This window comes from Phyllostomus hastatus, unplaced genomic scaffold (genome assembly GCF_019186645.2).
Source record: "Phyllostomus hastatus isolate PE091 unplaced genomic scaffold, TTU_PhHast_1.1 phas_contig_147, whole genome shotgun sequence".
Classification (NCBI taxonomy): Eukaryota; Metazoa; Chordata; class Mammalia; order Chiroptera; family Phyllostomidae; genus Phyllostomus; species Phyllostomus hastatus.
In genome coordinates this window covers 5,610,046-5,628,519 of record NW_025333603.1, presented here as the reverse complement: position 1 = coordinate 5,628,519, position 18,474 = coordinate 5,610,046, and the positions used below count along the sequence as shown (strand labels likewise).

Sequence of the window (18,474 nt, the reverse complement as noted above, 5' to 3'; positions counted from 1 at the left end):
ATAAACTCCCCTTGGCAGGTAACTCAATTAAAAAGGTATTTGCTGGTTAATGAAACAGAACTTTCCTGGCAGTGATAATTACTGCTTCTGATGATTTAATAAGTGGTGAACTTAATTACTTTTATCCCAGGGTTTGGAAAGAGGCACAAGCAGACTATTTATGGATGTTATCATCTGAGGAACCTACTGAGGGTGCTGAGAACTGAGAGCAGAGCTGCTGAAGTTTCCAGATCTAAGGGACACTCCCTCGTATACATGTCATAGCATGTGACACACAGACACACACCCGGGGCGGCAGAGGCTGTGTGTGTGAGCACTCCTGTTTCCCCCGTCTCCTTTGACTCTTGTGGGTATCTCGTGAAGCAGGCAGGAGAAGGGTTATTATTATCCCACTTTGTAGGTGGGGAAACTGAGGCTCAGAGGTAAGAAGGTAGCTTCCTTCAAGACCCTCTGTAAATTAGGGGCACTAAGACTCTTATATTGCAGGTGGGCCCCCCACCTCCCTTTGCTTCCTCCTCAGAGATACCAACATTCCTCCCCACACAGTCCCCCCTGCTGGCTCCCTGTGTCATGAAAGAAGGCAGAACTCATTTCCTTACAGTGCTGGGAGTGGTTGCTGGTTGCAGGGCTTGGGGTGGAGGGGCCAATGCTGGAAGCCCTGGGGGCGTTAACAGAGCTTGGGACGGCAGCTGCCAGGCTTGGTTTCTCGGTGCTGTGGTTCTGGTCCGTGGGGCTGTGGGCGGGGGTCCCCGGGGCTCTTGCGGAGTCGGACACTGTCCTCGTCATGGTAGAGGCTAACGTCGTGGTTGAGGTAGATTGAGGTGCTGGAGGGGAAATACCATGGAGGTCACTTGGACAGAGAATTCTATTGCTTTGGTGCCTGAATTATTGCCTCTATGGATTCTATTTAGGAACTTATCCTCATGGCTCAGCTCAAAGGCCACCTCTGAAAAGCCTTCCCGAGTCCTCCCAAAGGAGCTATGGTCTTTTCTTTAGCTGTGTCCCAGGTGCCGTGTCTGTGATTACACCGCATGCTCATCTGATCAGGGTGAATGATTAAAGCAATGCTGTAGAACCAGATCTGGACAAGACCACTGTAAAAGCCTGGGAGGAGGGGAAGTCATACACATCTAGAAGGATTTTACACACATACTGTTATACCATTAGGTTTAAAGTCTTGTTTCATTTTAAACAATTGGATCTGGAAATCATAAATGACACAGCAGACTTAGACTCAAAGCAAAGGCCTTGGCCCTGCATCAAGACTGGAGAAAAATATAAATTTATGTGGTTGAAGTGCTAACTATTAGTGCCAGTCACGTCACAAAAGGGCTTCTGCGCAGTGTGTTAAGTTCTGGGCAAGAAAGTGGGGAGCTCGTATGCACCCTCATGTGCGCGTACATGGCAAATAAAGCTGTGGGGTCAAGGGCTCTTAATTTGAAGTCTTCAGGGGGTTCCAGAGAGTCCCTGAACATGAATGAAAAATGTTGCCTGCATATGTGCATTGTTGGGGGGAGTGAGAAGAGGAAAGCCCTGGAAGGACCCTGGGGGACACCAGCATTCAAGGACGCAAGAGAAGAGGAGCATGCAAAGGCAACCGGAAGCCAAGGCAGACGGAGGGAGACCAGGAGCGCACAGTGTCCGAGAAGCCAAGGGAGGGTTTCAGCAGGATGGGGTCCGGCGTGGCCAGGGGCCTCCCCCCGCGCCGGCGGGGCCGCTCACCTTGGTAGCACCTCTTCATGTCCGGGCCCAGCCACATGGTGTCAGGACAGGCACACGTGTACTTGGGAGAGTGCCCGGAGATCTGAGGAGCAGGAAGGCACAGGTACTCGCAGCCTCCATTGGGCTGGGCGGTCAGCTCGCAGGCGTCGGCAGCTAATGGGAGGGAGGGGGACAGAGAGAAAGATGGGGCGCAGATGGGACCGGCCAGGTCTGCCCTCCTCCAGAGGATGACGCCCCTCCCAAAAAGCTTTCTACTGCTTTTATCGGGCACCTTCTAGCACTGTACCTGGTGCTTTATCCCTACTTTCACTCAATCCTGATATCACCTCTTGAAGGTAGGCAGTATGCCCCAGACTGACAGATAAAAGAGGCCCAGGCTCACAAGGAGAAAAAACTTATCAAAACTGTACTGCTAATAATTTTGGAGACAATTTAAATTGAGGTGCTTTAGACTCCAAAATCCATGTTTTTCCCCTATGCCACCCACCACTTCTCTTTCCTATTTACATTTCTAGATTTAGAGAAAGGCAGCAGCCCCGTCTCCTCACCCCCCTGTGTTTTCCCACCTTCACCCTGGCAGCGCCCCCTCAGTGACAGTCAGACTCAGTGCACCCTGGTGCTAGAAGGGGGGACAACCAAGTAGTGTAGGTTCCTGGCTTCTATTCCTAACCGACAAACTGACTCACTCTTTGGTCACAGGATATATTAGTTTACGCTACTCTCAGATGGACACAAATACTAGATGAGAAGCAGTGTGCTCCTCATGGCAGGAGCAGCTCTGGAAACCAAATCAGAGCTCAGTTCTGCCACCTGCTAGCACTACTTCACCTCTCCGAACCACAGTCTCCTCAACAGTCAAATGAGAACAATGATACCGACCCACACTCCGTGGGACTGGCAAAAATAGGGCATTTATATATATATTTTTTATACCCAGGACTATTTCACCAAGAGCTTGCTTGAGGCAAAAGGAGATGAAATACATGACAGCAGAGCACTCTGCCGAGGAGGGGGCCGCTGCCGTTGTTCCTGGGGGCGCTGAGACACTGCCCCACGGACGTGAGCCAGCCTGCCTCTCGGAGGGAGAGGACACAGGCAGGGGGCCTGAGGCCAGGAAGGCTCACCTCTCGGCTGCTTCAGCTCATGGAAGACGACAATGTCATGTGGGTTATTGAGGTTCTCAGCTAGGATGGAGATTTCCAGGCCATTGAGCCGATTTGCACTGAAAATGGCCTCGTTCTCCAGGTCCGTCCAGAACACCTTGTCCTGCGGGTACAGATGCAGAGGATGGGCGGCCTGGAGCCTTAACTCCACGGCCTCGGTCTGAGGGCGTGGGCCCAAACCACAGCCAGGAGAGCGGCCCTGCCATCTCCCCCTGTTCGCCCTCACACACAGGCTCACAGTGGGGCTCTCGGCCTCTGATCTGTGCCACGTGCTCTGGGTCCCTCCTCTCTCTGAGAGCTCTTTGGTGATTTTGTGCTTTGGCCTGGAGGCTGCTCATTAATGCCTGACTAGGCCTGCTTCCTGGAGCCCAGCACAAACCTAAGTTTGGGTCTCTAACACTTGTTACCATAACTGGTGCCCCGGACCAAGACTGGTGGGGATTTGGGAGCTACTGAGGACTATTCCCTGCATCCAGTGGCGAGTCCATATAAGCCTGGGTGTTCATCTGGGGACACATTCACATTGACAGGTACAGCTGTGCAGCCTCATGCATGATCTGGACACACTGCCACATGCTCACGTACACACAAAGGCACACTTGTCCCTAAATAAGCACTTGTCCCAGTATTGGTATACGTATTTACATGCACAAGCACCAGCATGTACAGGAATGGACTCTTAAATGCATTCATGTGTACACACAAACACACACACAAACTTTACATGTACATGCCACACATATGCATAAGCATATACACACGTCTGAATACACCTGTCATTTGAAGTGGGGGCTGAACTTGCAGGTGGGGCTTTGCCCATAAATTCAGAGCATTGCTGTGTGATATCGATCTTAGCAAACATTGCCAGTGTCTGCCACAGACCACTGTCCCTTTGCCTTCCCTCCCCTTGGTGGCCGTTAGTTTGGGGGAAGAGGCAGGTGTCTGAGACCTTGGTTGGTTCTTGCTTCCTCATTTCCCAAGGAGAAAGGTTGTTAGGGTCAGAACACGGGAGGGTCTTCATTCTCACCCTCCTGGGATCTTCTCAAAAACTGGGATAATGTCTGGTTCCCTTCTACGACCCCAGGGTCCAGGAAGTGTCAGTAAAAGTGTGCTCAGTTGAATAGCATCTCTCAGGCCATTCCCAACAATAAATGATTCTAAGGAAATGGAGATCCTTTCATCCTCCCTCCCTTTACTGGGTACCTGCTGTCTACGAGTGGGGTGCTGGGCATTCCGAGGGGAAATGGACACAGTCCAGCAGCTTACCTCTGAGCAGCGCTCTGGGAGAACGGTCTGGGAAGGGCGCGCCGGAAGGCTGCCAGGCGAACGACGGCCGCAGAGCCTCTGCGCGGAGGCAGCACACACGGTGCGCACCAACCCATCAGCTGGCCTCCCCGTCCCTTCGTTTCCATTTGGAAAACTCTTGGGGGTGTTATTCTATCTGAATAAACCTTTTCTGGGCTCCGCCTTCCTGATGGGGCCATGCCTCCCCTCTCGGGGCTCACCTCAAACACAGCTATCCCAAAAGGGTGGCTCAGAAAGTCCGGGGAGGAAATCAGCATCTTCCTGTTGCCTCCGCTGAAGTCGATGCTGGACAGCTGGTGCAGTTTGGAGTCCACCCAGTACAAACGCTGGTTCAGCAAGTCTTGGAGAGGATGAAGGGGACAGGGGACCCGGGCTGGGACCACAGCCTGGATCTCTGCTCCTCTGTACCTCCCCCTGCCCACATCTCTGGGCCGGGCCTCAGATGGAGGCCATGCAGGGGTGGCCACCAGCAAATATGGGCGCTGGCGCTACAAGGGGGATGCAGACACAAGACCCGGGGGCTCAGGACGGCGGTCAGGACCAGGTGCCGGAACAGCCCCCAGGCTCAGGGAGGCAGAGGGCTCACCCAGGGTGATTCCATTGGGCCACTCGATACTGTCTGACACCAGTGTCTGCCGGTCCACACCATTGAGCCCAGACTTCTCGATCTTGGCCTGGTACCCCCAGTCAGACCAGTACATGAACCTGAAAGAGAGAAGGACCCACCAGGGCTTCCTGTCAAGCACATGACGGGGGGGTCTGGATCACAGGGGCTCACGGAGCCACTGAATGTTGAAGATTATGCTTAGCAGGGGCTGCGAAGTCCTCTGAAACCCAGTGGAGCCATCAAACCTTAGAGTCAGCAGGCGCTTCAGCCTTCCCCTCATCTGAGTCTTGGGCAGTCTGTATTCCCTGTGTCCAGTGGCCTCCGCTGGCGGGTCTGGGAGCCCTTCTCCCACTTCCAGCAGCTCCGGCTGGAGCCCCAGCAGGCCAGGGTGGGAAAGGCCCTTGTCACCCTCTTCCTACTTTTCCAGTCGACAGAGAAGGAAGTGACCCCGGTGCCAGGGTCACACAGCTACAACTGTCTGGGGCTCCTCTTCCTTTTTGCTAAACATTCGTTGAGTACTTACTACGTGCCAGGCACTGGGCTGAATGCTTTCACCTCATGTACTTACATTAGGACTATGGAGGAAGTCAAAGGGAGGCAGATTTGGGAATATGAGAAAACAAACAAACAACAATAAAAAAGTACTTTCTAATGGGCAGAACTGTCCCAGAGGAAACAGGCCACAGGAGAGGAAATGGGCCCCTGTGTTCGGAAGTGTGTGAGCAGCCTCAGCACGGACCTCCTGCCCCAGGCGCTCTGCCAGGCTGTGCTCTGAGACGCTCTCCTTCTCTGGGAGGATGAGTGAGTGGCAGAGCCTGGGAGAACCCTGGCGACTGAAGCCCCAAGAACCCTTGGCTGGGGGTTAATGGGCTGCGGGGCTTGGGGCCTCCCAAAGCCCTAAGACAACTTTTATGGCAGACATGTGAGGACTGCCATAAAAGTCCTCACATGTCTGCCAGTGGGGTAGAGGGAAGTTCTGGGTAAAAGCACTCACCCTCGCAGGGGGTCAACGGCGATGGCCCGGGGTTCACTGAGGTCATGGCTGAAAAGAGTGCAGCGGCGGCTGCCATCGACGGTGGCCACGGAGATGGTCTTGTTGCCCGAGTCCGTCCAGTAGATGTGCTGGTGGACCCAGTCCACCGCCAGGCCCTCCGGAGAGTGCAGCTGCTCGTCGATGAGGACCTCCTGCTCCGCCGGGTCGCTGGCCTTGTCCATGTAGGCGCTAGGAGCAACCAGAGCTGGCCATGGGGCAAGTGTCCTGCCCACGTGTCCCTGTGGAGCTTCCTGTGCACCCTTCTCCTCTCTTCCCTCTTGGCCATGGCGATGGATTTTAGAGGACTTGGCTCTGAATTGGCTCATTTCTATTCAACACATCCCCAGGCCACCGGGGTAGGCATATAGGCTTGAATCGGCCACAGCCTCTGGCCCAGCGGAGCTCAGTTTAATGGGGGATAGAAATTTATAGCCAGATGATTACAGTATAATGTGAGCATGGAAAGTATTTGGGGCTCTAGCAGCAGAGAAACGGGGATGACATCACCCTGCAGGGTTGCAGAAGGACTGGTGCACTGGGCACGCAAAGAACAGAAAGCAGAGGACAGTGTGTGCAAACGCCGGAGGTGTGGGACACTGAGGGAGGTGAGGTACGCCACAGGGCGGTGGGCTGGGAGGCTGGGAGAGAGTATGGGAAGGGGCCATGTCGCCTGCACTCTGCAGGCCCTGCTGAGGAGCTGGGGTTTGCCCTGGCGCAGGTGACTAAAGAGGAAGAGGACACGGTCAGACAGGCACGTTAGGTAGCTGTGGCACCTGTGGACTGTGAGACGGATTGGAAGGGGAGGGACTGAAGGCAGGGAGACCGGTGGGGAGGCTGTTCACTGCACTCAGGTGAGAGGTAACGAGGGTCTGCAGGGAGGCTACGCCAGTGGGGTGGAGAGAATGGGCTGAAAGTACAGTAGACACTCGGGGCAACATTAACAGGACTTGCTGTCTCCCAAATGCTGTTTTTCCCAAGGTTTTCTTTCTCCCCATGACCTCTCTCTGGGCAGTTAGTTCCACAGTGGCCACTGCCATCTATCACTCTGACTCTCCCGTCCCGACAACTCTCTTAAGCTCCAGGCTGTAAAGCCAACCGGCTCCCCTCAGTGTCCCACGGACACCTTAAACTCAATGCATCCAAAACTCCTCCCCTCCCCTCCCCTCCCTGCAGCCAGCAGCTGGACCACCCAACCCACTGCTGTTTCTCCTCCACAGCTCCCACCTCGGAGAACAGCACCACTGTTCACAAAACCTCCCTCCCAAGCCAGAACCTAAAACCCCCCAAAAGAACGTGGGAGTTCGTTTGGACTTCCCACATCTGGTCTGTCATGCGACCCTGCCTCCTTCAGTGACGACTGTGGGGCAGGTACTGCTCGAGTGGTTCCTGTGGGTCACTGTGAGCTGAGTACAGCTCTGTGTGTCAGGGGTGGGGGGCGAGACACTGAGTTTTCAGTGAGTAGCACGTGGTATATTTGTTTTTTCCTATCCATCTATCCATCTGTCTGTCTGTCCACCCACCCACTCATCCATTCCGTCATTCTTCCAACAGTCTCCCCAGGGCCTGGTCACTGGCAGGTCTGCTAAGTGGGTGGATAGCAGGACACAGAAAGACCATGGCTGCCCAAGGGGGCAGGCTGGGGTACTGAGAAAAACTTAGGGAGGGCTGTGGGCGTGAGGAGACTTCCTGAGAGCCACAGTCCCCCGACTGTGGTGTCACAGACCCAGTGAAGGGCTGGACAGGGGCTGTTTCACCCCAAAAGACTTCCCTGGCCCCTCAGGTTGGGTCAGAGGCCTCCTCTGTACTTCCCCCTCATTGTCCTCACAAGGACGTCACTGTATTATGAGTGGAATCCTCTAGGCAGTCTGAGTCAACTGTGAGTCCTCAGGACCCAACTCACAGACACGTGAGCTGGTTTGGAAGTCTTCTCCAAAGCCGGGACTTCTTCCTTTCTGCCCTGACTGCACGTTTCCTGTGTCTTGCGCGGCCCCAGTAGGCCGCCAGAGGTCAGGTGTGTGGAGCTCAAAGCTGCTTTCCCAGCAGAGCCCGCAGCCTAGACCAGCCCCTCGGCTGAAGTCCCGGCAGGTCCACAGCCACTGTGACTCTGCGTCCCTTCCTAAGCCCCAACTCTGTTCCAGGGAATTCCAGGGGCAGAAGAGGCTGAGAGGCCACTCTTCCTCTCTTCCTCTTCCACCGTCCCCCCTCCAAGGCCTGGGTGACAGGCACCTGCCGCCGCTCACCTGTAGATCTTGCGGTAAGAGAGGTCACACCAGTAGATGCGATTGGTGGCAACTTCGACGTCCAGCGCCACGACATTCTTGAGCATGGGGATGAGGCGCGAGTAGTCCCGCTTCACCAGGTCTATCCTCCGCACTTCATGCCGGTTGGTGAAGATCAGGGACGGGCTTCTGCCAGCTGCCATGCAGGGAGGTTGAGAGGGAGAGGGTCAGTGCAGGGGCGGGGGTGTGGAGACCACCGCCCTGCCACTGGTTTGCCGGGTGACGCCTCATTTTCCTGTAGAACAGAAGTGAGGATCCCTACCTCACAGGTCAGAAGAGCGGGTGGAATAAAGGCTACAAAAAGCACGGTGCACAAGCACCACGCACAACCAAAGGATTTTTCATTTTTTTACTACACAAACTACCCCCATGATCTTTTAGGACTCCCCATCTCCTCCTCAGGTCTGCACCGAAGGCAGTGTGACCCCAGGCTCCCCGTCAGCCTCAGCATTCACCCTCTGAGGATTCCAGCCACCAGGGTACCTGTCGTTACCTAGCCGTGGCAGACCTCTGCTGCCTCGGGGCCTTTGCTCAAGTCGTCCCCTCTACCTAGAAGGCCTTTGTCCCGAGCAGCTGCCACCTCCCCTGCTCAGGGCTCCACGGCAACAGTTCGAGAAGGGGCAAGATGAGCACGAGGTGTTTCCGAGAGAAGGCTGAGGCTCCAGTGTGGAGGAGACACCACGGCGGGGCTGAGACTCAAGGGAAGTGAGTCTTTAGTCTGTGCAGCGTGTGTTTGGGGACAGAGCAGAGGCTGGCAGGGGCCTCACCGTACGGGTCCTGTGAGCTGGGTGAAGAGTTTGCACTTGATTCTGCAGCAATAGCAGGGGTGGGATGCGTGTCACATATGACACAGATTACATGTGTGCACTGGGGACAACACACAACTGCCCATGTACACACTAAACCCATGCAAAGACTTAAGATTAGATTTTAGGAAGACCGCCAGTGACCTAGACATCCTGGCTACACTGCCTACGGGGGGGCACTGAGCCACAGGCCTGTCCGGGCCTGGTGCTTGACACAGACTGTGAGACCCAGCCTGTTTTCAGCTGCGGCAGGCCACTCCCGGCACCCGCACTGTCCAGGTGGCAAGGCCCGTTCCTGGAGCTGTCCGTGCCCCCTCTCCTTGTTTCCAGCTGGCACGTCTGCAGGCCACCTGGTTCCTGTCACTGTGCATCTGTGCCGGGCTAACGTGTTCCCCAGAGGCTGGGTGGGACCAGCACCGAGCCATGTGGGGCCGGGTGTGTGACCTGTGTGTAACGGTGGAGACTATTTCAAAGGCAGGGCTGGGGTGACAGGGAAGGCATGGTACAAACAGAGAGCACAGAAAAATGGGGGGCCGAGTGCTGGAAGGAGAAAGGGGGAAGCTGGCTTCGAGGCCCAGCTATGCCACCGACAAGCTGTGTGGTTTTCCTCTTCCCAAAATGAGGGCGATGACACCGTACCTTCCTGAAGGCAGGAGATGGGCTACAGGACACCTTCAGGCGGTATACCTGAGAGCTGTGACTGTGGCAGGAAGCCAATGTGTGTGATTCTAGTTTTTGTTTAGCTGCACTTTTGTTTATTTGGAGAGTGTATTTGTTAAAGCTGGGGACAGTAAAATAAGGAGGGTCTAGGATACAAGGAGCAACAGGAGAGAGCCCAGGTGGGGCTTTGGTCAGCTTACTGGGGAGTCAGAGAAAATGGAGCCTTGGAGACAGGGCCAGGGGCTAGCCCGGCACGAGCTGAGGCTGCCCACTGCTCCCTGGCTGCGAGTCTTGTGAGGACCCTTGGAGTTTAGGAGATGCACACCTGAAAGACAGGCCGGGCAAGCGCCCGGGGAAGAGCACCTAGCTGCACTTCAGATGTTCACCTGTGGGGGTTTCGTGTCTACATGGGCAGTTGTGTGTTGTCTCCACTACACGTATATAGTCCATGTTGTATGTGTCTCACGTGGGCGTAAGAACATACTGCATGTTCCATGCGATGTGCTTATGTATGTATTGTATATTGTGCAGTTCGGGTGGTGTTTTGGGGGTTTGTAGGCTACATGTCAGTTACTGCGGCTGCTGTAGTGTTATAATCGACATACAGTGTGCACTGCATTTGTCCATCTGAACTCCAAGCTGGTGAACCCGCCTGTCTACTAGATGTCTGGTTTTCTTAAACGTAACATGTCCAAATCAACCTAATAGTCCCCAAACCTGCTTTTCTCACCATCTCTCCCAGCTCCAGAAACAGCAATCCTGTTCTTCCAGCTGCTTGGCAAAAAACCCTGGAATCATTATCTTTGGCTCTATCTTTTCTCTCACAAGCCACATTTAACCTATAAGTAAACCCTGTTGCTCCAAAGTAAGTCCTGACTTTCAAAAGCCATCCAGCCCTTCCACCTCTCGTGTCCCCGAGGCACCAGTGCCTCTTCTGGGTCACTGCCAAAACCTCTTATGTGGCTTCGCTGCTTCCTCCCTTGCTCCCTGCAGCCTGCTCTCAACGCAGCAGCCGTGGAGCCAGTTAAAATGTAGGACAGCCCACGTCCCTCCTCTACTCAAAACCCTCGATGGCTCCCCCCGGTTCAGAGCGGGATCGAGAGTCAGCCCTCCCAGCGGTCTGGAAGACCTTTGCCATCTGCCCCGAGTCACCTCTCTGACTTATCTTCTTTTCTCCTGGCTCCGGCTGCACTGGCTTCTCACTGTTATTGGAAACCAGGTGCGCTCCTACCTTTGGGCCTTAGCACTTCCGTTCCTAAGCCTGTTGCCGATCCTGTGGATGAACACAGGGTCCACTGCTTCCTCTCAGGTGTCACCTTCCCATAAAGGGGAGGGCTTCCCCGACCACTCTGTCTAAAACTGTAACCCACTGCCCTCCTGGACTTCCCCCTTTCCTTCCCGGCCTTGTATTTCTCCTTAACCCTTATTACCATCTGTCATGCACTGTATTTTATTTATTTATCTGCTTTCTTGTCCGTCTCACCCACTGGGATATAAGTCCCATGAGGGCAGACAAGGATTTGTGTCTGTTCTGCCTGCTGCTGCATCCACGCCCACAGCAACTACAGGTGTCCAGGGCAAAGGGAGTGAATTCAGTTGGCTGAACTGGCCCAGGTTAGGTCTGCAGGTGCCAGGCTCGTTGTGTGGGCTGCCTGTGCTGTGTGTGGTCTGCGTGGTCCAGCCTGTCTACATGTTGTGTGCTGTGAGAGCGCGGTTTCCGTGGGCGGGACCGGTGGCTCCACACAGGGTCCACGCAGGTGGCAGAGTGCAGCGCAGTGTGCGTGGGGTGTGATGTCCACTCTGAGCACTGCGTGTGCACAGCCACTCCTCATGTACATGGAAGCACACTGTTTTCTGTGCACCCTGAGCTTCCCCCCCTCCAACACTGTGGGGTGTCCATACCGACAGCCTTGCAGTTCTTGGTCAGTGTGTCCATCTCGTAGCCAGGGTGGCACTCGCACTTAAAGTAGCCCTTGTAATTGACACAGATTTGGCTGCAGGCATCGGGGTCCTCGCACTCGTCAACGTCTGTGGGGAGGAGAAGTCAGAACTGGCAGGAGGGTCTGCTTCTGCCTAGGGGCGAGAGGGGCGGGTCTCACCGCCACAGGTCTTCTGGTCCAGGAGCCGGTAGCCCGCGGGGCAGGTGCACTCAAAGCCGATCTTGAGGTCAGTGCAGATGTGGGAGCAGCCGCCATTGTTGTGCAGACACTCATTCAACCCTGGAAGGGACACGGGCTCCTGAGGGTCCCAGAGCCCAGCCTGGGGTGGGAGCCAGAGCTGAAGCAGAGACTCAGGGTGGCGGGACTCCCATAGAGCCGGGATGCTCTGTGGCTTTGATGAGCCTCAGCCTCATTAACCAGGTGACTGGGCGAGAGGTGGGTCAAAGAGGGACAGGTCCTTGCTCAAGGACAGACACACAGACAAGGACAGAGTGGAACCAGAACTCAGGTCCTTTGCCTCCTGGGCCAGGGCTCTATCCACTGCCAGGCTGGAGGCAGCTTGGCTGCTTAAGGTTTTTCCTTTCACAAACAAGTTTCTCCCAGCTCCTCCTTCCTCATGACCTCAGAGTTGAATGATCCTGTTTGTACCACGTCTAACCTGCGAGCTTTCCTGGCAATCCCTTCTGAGACGCCCCTGCGCCAGCATCTCCGGCCTTGGAAGCCCACTTCCCTCCCTAGGCGCTGGCTCCACCTGGAAAAAAGCTCCTCCTCACAGGGTCAGCCTCCCTGCAGTTTCTGCTCCCCTCTCAGCTCTGCTGCGTGGGGTCCACCAGGGTCTAATGGCTCCTTCAGAACCTCCTGAAGCACTGACTTCTGACCCCCTACCCATCAGTACCTGTTTCTGGACATACCCCATTTGCCCCTGTCCCACTCTGGACAGAGCCCTGAGCCCGGCCACCACACGGGAGTCCAAACAGTCTTCCCCCGACTGAGCTGGTGGTTACCTAAGACTTCCAGGCCTTTTCCTGCACTGAGCTGTCGCTAAATTGATTCTCTCCTCCCATTATCTATGACGGATTTTTTCACTTTTCCTCAGAACCTTTCTATTCCTATACTTAGTCCCAGGCCTGGTCCCGGATCACCAACTGCTGGCAAAGGACGAGGGATTCTAGGATGTCATCTGGTTCCCCCGTCATCTGCTCCCTCATCACCTTCTGGCAGGGTCCCAGTGGAGGCCAGAGAGGCCAGGACCAAGGCTCACCAAGTTTTCACAGCATCTTCTGAGCTTTAGAATCACAGAACGTTAATTCTGCAAGCCAAGGGAAGGTGCTGCACCACCCCTCTGCCCTCCGGGCTCATGCACTACCACTCCAGCCAAGCCAAGCAGAGCTGCGCTGAGCCAGCCATGGCCATGCAAACAGCTGGTCTGAGCTGCCTACCCCAGGCCATGCACAGCGGTGGGTGCCCCACCTCCAGCCTGAGCCATGCTTAGGGAATGTTCCCTTTTACCCCTGGGCCTCCTCCTGTTTCCCCGGGATGTTGGCATAACTGAAAGAAGAAGACCAAAGCAATCTTATAACTTGGGGAGGCCTGGAGATGACTCAACCAGGCCCAGCCCCGGAAGGCCCAGCCCCTTGGCACGGGCCGAGCCATGGTACCTCTGGGGTGCTCTCTGTGGGGCATCACCTCCAGAGGTCCTTGTGTCACTCCAAGCCCTCCCTGACTTCCCCCATCCATGTCATGCCCTCAGCTCTGTCCATTCATCTGTTTACCCCTCACTCCCTGCCTTATTCATGCATCCACTCACTTCCTCCCTCTGCCTTTGCAAGTACAGCAACTCAGCACTGGTATTTTCTGAGCACTGATGCAATGGCAGGTGTAGGACGGCTCGGGATGGGGACAAGGGAGAGCACAGAGTCCTCCAGGGCTGAGGTGGTCAGGGAGAGAATGAGTGGTGGGTCTGGACCTGTCTCTCCCCGTCAACCCTCCCCTACAAGGGCAGCACCGGGGTGGGGGATGAAGGGGAATCTCTGGGCCTTCCCAGTTCTATCTAGCCTGGAGGTGATTCTTCTGGGGGACCTGCAGGGGAGGAGAGGAGCAGGTGGTCCCCCACGGAAGGAAGGGGCAGCATCACTTTCCCAGCACATGCGCACGTCTGCATGCACACACACACCAGCTTACGTGCAGAGGCACGGACAGGCCCGTGGGCTCCACAGACATTCACGTGGACGTGGGAGCACACACGGAGACATGTGACGTGATTCCCTTGCCTGACTCAGAGAAGGAGCCCCGGATGCAGACACTGGCCTCTCGCCAGCACAGACACAGACACATGCGCACACACTTCTCTTGGGGGAGTCGTGCGAAAGATGAGAGAGAAGAGAGTCGAATGGGTTAGTAGTCCCTGCTGACTCCAAGTCTGGGCGGGGTGGGGTGGGGCTGGGCTCAGTTGCTCCTGCTTCCCTATCCTCTTTTCCACAGGTTCCTTCTTCTAGGGCTTCTCTCCGAAGCGCCTTGGGGTGTGAATCTGCAAGCTCAAGTGCAGGTGGAGTGGCCTTCACCCAGCTACTCCTCCTTTCAAAATCAATTTAAAAATCCTCCAAGCCCTCGGGGCAGAAACATGCCATTCTTATGGCGTTCCAGAGCCTGAAGCTCCTCTGAGTGCCCTGGAGGGGAGGTGCAGGGTGAAAACACGTCTGCCAGGAAAGGAGGGAGGGAGGGAAGGAGGGCTTGGCCTGGGCTCTGTCCTCCCAGGAATTCCCTGTCTAAACCCCCGACCTCAGACATGAATGTTCCTAGAGCCCACACTGCATTTTCTGCATGTTCTCTGGGAGGCCCACCCCACCTATGGCCCAGATTCTCCTGTTCTTCTCAGCCAGGAACCCGCCCTGCCAGCTCCAGCCGCCAGGACGACCGTCTCCCGCTCCTTACTCACGTCCGACCTATAAGTCTGGGTCCCAAGAAGTCCAAGCTCCTCGGGGCTCAGGATGACACTACCCTCTGTGGCCGATCCTGTCCTCCTCTCACCTGAGCCAGGTGGCCTTGGCACGTACCTCAATGGGCCACCTGCCTGCTATTCCCACCTCTCCCTCCTGTAGGGGGGTCCAGGGTCCTGGCTAGGTCAGCAGGGCAGAAACACTGAGTAAGAGAGAAGGTTCCAGAGTGAGCACACGCTCAGAGGTCTGATGTGAAAGGAGCAGAGGCTGGGTTTGTGATACGAAGCATCATTTTTGAACATATGGGCTGGAAAGGAAAGGCCTTGTTTGTAGATATTCGGGACAAGAGGCCCAAAGGCAGAGAGCTCTGTCAGAGGCCCCAGGACAGCATGAGAGTCCAGAGAGAGAGGGTCAGGGCAGAAGGTGTGCCGAGGGGCAGGCGAGGGCCCGGGCTTGGCTGCCGGGAGGAGGCAGGGAGGGAGGGTTAGTCCAGCAGGAGGATGCAGACAGGTACTGTACCACACTCTTTCAGAGGCTCATCCGACCAGTCCCGGCAGTCCCTCTGAGAATCACACACTTTCCCGCCGTCCACGCACTCTCCACTCTTACACTGAAATCTGCGGGGGCCCTCACATGTCGGTTCTGTCGGGCCAGACAAGAGAGTGGACAGCGCCCGTGAGACAATCAGCAGGGAGGGCTGGGCGGGCCCATGGAAGGTGAGCGGAGCTCCAGCCCCAGCGTCTCCAGACGGTGGCCCAGGACAGACAGCGTCTGCAAGGCTGGTAGGAGCTCTGCTCCCAGGAGGACGGGACCCAGGGATGACCAGGATGCCCAAGATCAGCCAGCTGGGCAGGGCTGGGGGTCTGCATCTGATATGGTAGTACCAGGGCCCTGGGAGGGAAAAGCGGCAGCTCAACAGAGACCCTGGGGGCTGGACCGACCACCTCCTGAGGGAGACCTATGTGCCGGGGCCCTGGAGAGGGGACGCAGCCTCACTGCACATTTCCCCAGAAGACCAGTAGGTCAGGGTCCCTGCTCCTGCAGGGGTGATGACTGGAAGAGCCATCTGCAAATTAAGGGGGCTCCCTGGGAAAGATGACTCAGCTCTGCCTAGTCTGGGAACTTGGAGCCTTGGGCGTGGACAAATGCTGGGGGTGGGACTTCCTGCAGTGCCCTTTTATGTCCCCGAGGCTTCTTCCAGCCTTTGTAAAGTCCTTAAAAACCCAGTTCTGGTGCCACTAGGGCCCCAGGGAGGGGATACGGGTGTCCTGGGGCAAGTGATGCTCTGGGGAATGGTGCCCCACAGGGACCAGGGGCAGGCAGCTTCCAACTCTGCTCTCTCTGCCCGAGTTTGGGGAGAGGTCGGGCTTCTCGTGGAGGATGCTGCCCCTTGGCCTCTGACCACACGCACCCTTTAGGCAGCCAGCTTCATCACTCCCATCCGGACAGTCCTGTTCCTCGTTGCAGCGCTTGATTGAAGGGACACAGGTCCCATCCCCACACCGGAATTCATCCCCACGACAGGTCCCCAGTGCTGCAAGGAGGAGCCAAGTAGAGAGGGTCAGACCCAACATGGCCTTGGAACAGTTCTCCTGCCCCCCACCCCACATCCACCCCTGGAAAGAACAGGAGCAGTGGCTGAGCTTGGGAGTTCCTGAAGGACACCTGACCGAGGCACGTCCAGTATACAGATAGGGGAGACTGAAGCTCAGAGAGGGGGAAAGCCTCACCTAGGGTCACACAGCACTCTGGCTGGCAGAGCCAGGACTAAAACTCAGGTCTCCTGTTTTTCCGTCCACTGCGTCTCCCCAGGGCTACCCCTCCAGAGAGGACACGTGGCCTTTTTAGTCTCAATGCTCATCTTTTAATGTCTTCATCCCTTTAGCAAACGCTTCCTAAACACACACTATGTGCCCTGCTTGCCAGGCTTGGGAACGCAGAGACTGCTAAGAGCTTCCCCATCCTCTAGGACAGAGATTCCCACCCCCGTCACAGTCCAGGTCCCTGGCCTGTTGAGAAACGGCTGCAGGGCCGCACTACCGCCTGAACTCTGCCTGTTGTCCACCCCCCACCCCCACAACCTCCTCGGAAAAATTGTCTTCCATGAAACCAGTCCCTGGTGCCAAAAAAGGTTGGGGACCGCTGCTCTAGGAGATCAAGGGTGCAGAGATGGGTTGAGGAATACAGAGGGTAGCATAACAGGGCTGTTAAGAGAGGGCAGCTTTGGGACCTGCGGGAGCCCAGGGGGACAGACCCAGCCCAGCTGGGAAGGTCGGAGGATTCTGGGAGGGGCCTTGAAGGATGAGCAGGCTCTGCGGTAGGAGGGTGGCACATGTTCCTGGGTGTACCAAGGTCTCCCTGAGATGGAGCTAGTGGGTGACTGGGGCTGAAAAGCACAGGGGGTGGGGTGGGAGGTATGACAGCGAGGGCATCATCCAGGGACACAGGTACAGCCAAAGACCCTTGACCTTGTACTTAGGCCTCAGCTCTGCAGCTGAGTAGCCACTTCGCTTTCACCGAGCTTGGTCTCCGCCACAGTGAAACAGGGTTACACGGGCAGGAAAGGAGAGCCAGGCACCAGACACGCCTGGCAGACGCCCGGCGCCTCCGCCGCGGGGCAGACGTTATGGAGGGGCGGGGCTTACGGCAGTCGGCCTCATCCGACTTGTCCTTGCAGTCGTGGTCGCCGTCGCAGCGCCAGCCCAGGTGCACACACTCGCCGCTGCGGCAGGGGAACTGGGCGGCAGCGCAGGCGGCGGGCGTGGACGTGGCCCCGGGACCGGCGCGGCCGCAGAGCTCGGCCGCCTCGTCCGAGCGGTCCTCGCAGTCGAACTGGCGGTCGCAGACCCAGCGTTCGGGGATGCAGGCGCCACCCTCGCCGCCGCAGCGGAACTCGCGGGGCCCGCAGGCCGGCCCGGAGCAGCCGCGCTCGTCGCTGCCGTCGCCACAGTCGTCGTCGCCATCGCACACGAACACAGCGGCCAGGCACGAGCGGTTGCTGCACTGGAACTCGTGAGGGGCGCACACTGCGCGGGACAGAGAGCCGGTCGGCCCGCCGGACCCCATTCCCAGCGACCCGACCCGCAGGTCCGCTTCAGGGGCCCGGACCCTCACCTCTGGGGGGCTGACTGGTAGACATGCCATCGGGAACAGCAAACAGGGCATCCAGTCCAGTCCTGCTAGGGTCATAGGGGGTGACCTTGGGCAACATACTCGCCCTCCCTGAGCCTCCCCAGCCTCACTGGGAGTGGGGATTCCTGTCCTGCTGCCAGGGGGAGCGTGGCACTAGGAGTCTAAAGCAGCAGAGCACCGCCTGTCTCAAAGGACTTGGTGATGTTCGTAGGGAATGAAATGTAACAGGACACTGACTCTTCCGGGGAAGGAGGCCTGGGGCTGTTCCTGAACAGCGAGGCTCAGGCTCCTCCCCATCCTCCCATTTGCTGGCACCTACCATCTATGTCAGTCCTGTGGACTGGCATCCAAGCCCCCTGGCATAGAGCTGCTGCCCTGTCCCTTTACCTACTTCATTCTTGCACACACCCTGGTTTCAGTCACACTAGACCATTTGCACACGTTTCCACCTCTGGGCCTTGGCTCAAGCTATTCCATCTGCCGGGTCCACAACTCTTGCCCACCACTGTCTACACTTTATACTGATGAGCTCTCTCGTCTGTCAAGGGTCCAAAGTCCTCTTTCGTCACACACTGCATGCTCACCAGCTTGAGAAGCCTCCCTCCACCTCTACTCTCCTGTGGGGTGCCTTTCACACCATGCTCAGGTATTTGGATCTGGTATCCTCCTCCATCTGCCCAGTGACCAGATTACATTGCATAGGGACTGGCTCTGAGATCAACCCAGCGTTGTTCGGAGGGCCTGGCATAGAGCTCTTTTCAGTGGGTGGGTGGATTGTGAATGAGTGCTGGACTCGGCTGGGCATGAGGACTGATTTAGGGATGTGCAGTAGTTAACGGCACAGGTCACTGACCCTGCCTGGTGTCCTGGGCTTCCCTTTCCTGTGGGCCT

At 56.6% G+C, this 18,474-nt stretch overlaps 1 protein-coding gene across 10 annotated transcripts in view; it reads right to left on the bottom strand.

Annotated features, from left to right (window-relative positions):
• Nucleotides 1–18,474, bottom strand: part of LRP8 (LDL receptor related protein 8) — a 72,543-nt gene that overhangs the window by 9,832 nt on the left and 44,237 nt on the right. For 2 of the 10 annotated variants that reach the window (XM_045857589.1, XM_045857622.1), the window contains exons 5-17: nucleotides 17,097–17,477; nucleotides 15,863–15,985; nucleotides 14,971–15,093; nucleotides 13,025–13,063; nucleotides 11,675–11,794; nucleotides 11,478–11,603; nucleotides 8,071–8,245; nucleotides 5,792–6,019; nucleotides 4,777–4,895; nucleotides 4,391–4,530; nucleotides 2,847–2,988; nucleotides 1,723–1,875; nucleotides 600–824 (exon numbers count right to left, since the gene is read on the bottom strand). In XM_045857589.1, coding sequence (XP_045713545.1) covers nucleotides 600–824; nucleotides 1,723–1,875; nucleotides 2,847–2,988; nucleotides 4,391–4,530; nucleotides 4,777–4,895; nucleotides 5,792–6,019; nucleotides 8,071–8,245; nucleotides 11,478–11,603; nucleotides 11,675–11,794; nucleotides 13,025–13,063; nucleotides 14,971–15,093; nucleotides 15,863–15,985; nucleotides 17,097–17,477 — 2,094 coding nt within the window. The remainder of the gene's footprint in view (nucleotides 1–599; nucleotides 825–1,722; nucleotides 1,876–2,846; nucleotides 2,989–4,390; nucleotides 4,531–4,776; nucleotides 4,896–5,791; nucleotides 6,020–8,070; nucleotides 8,246–11,477; nucleotides 11,604–11,674; nucleotides 11,795–13,024; nucleotides 13,064–14,970; nucleotides 15,094–15,862; nucleotides 15,986–17,096; nucleotides 17,478–18,474) is intronic. The other 8 variants (XM_045857614.1, XM_045857630.1, XM_045857653.1 and 5 more) reach the window with 6 other exon arrangements.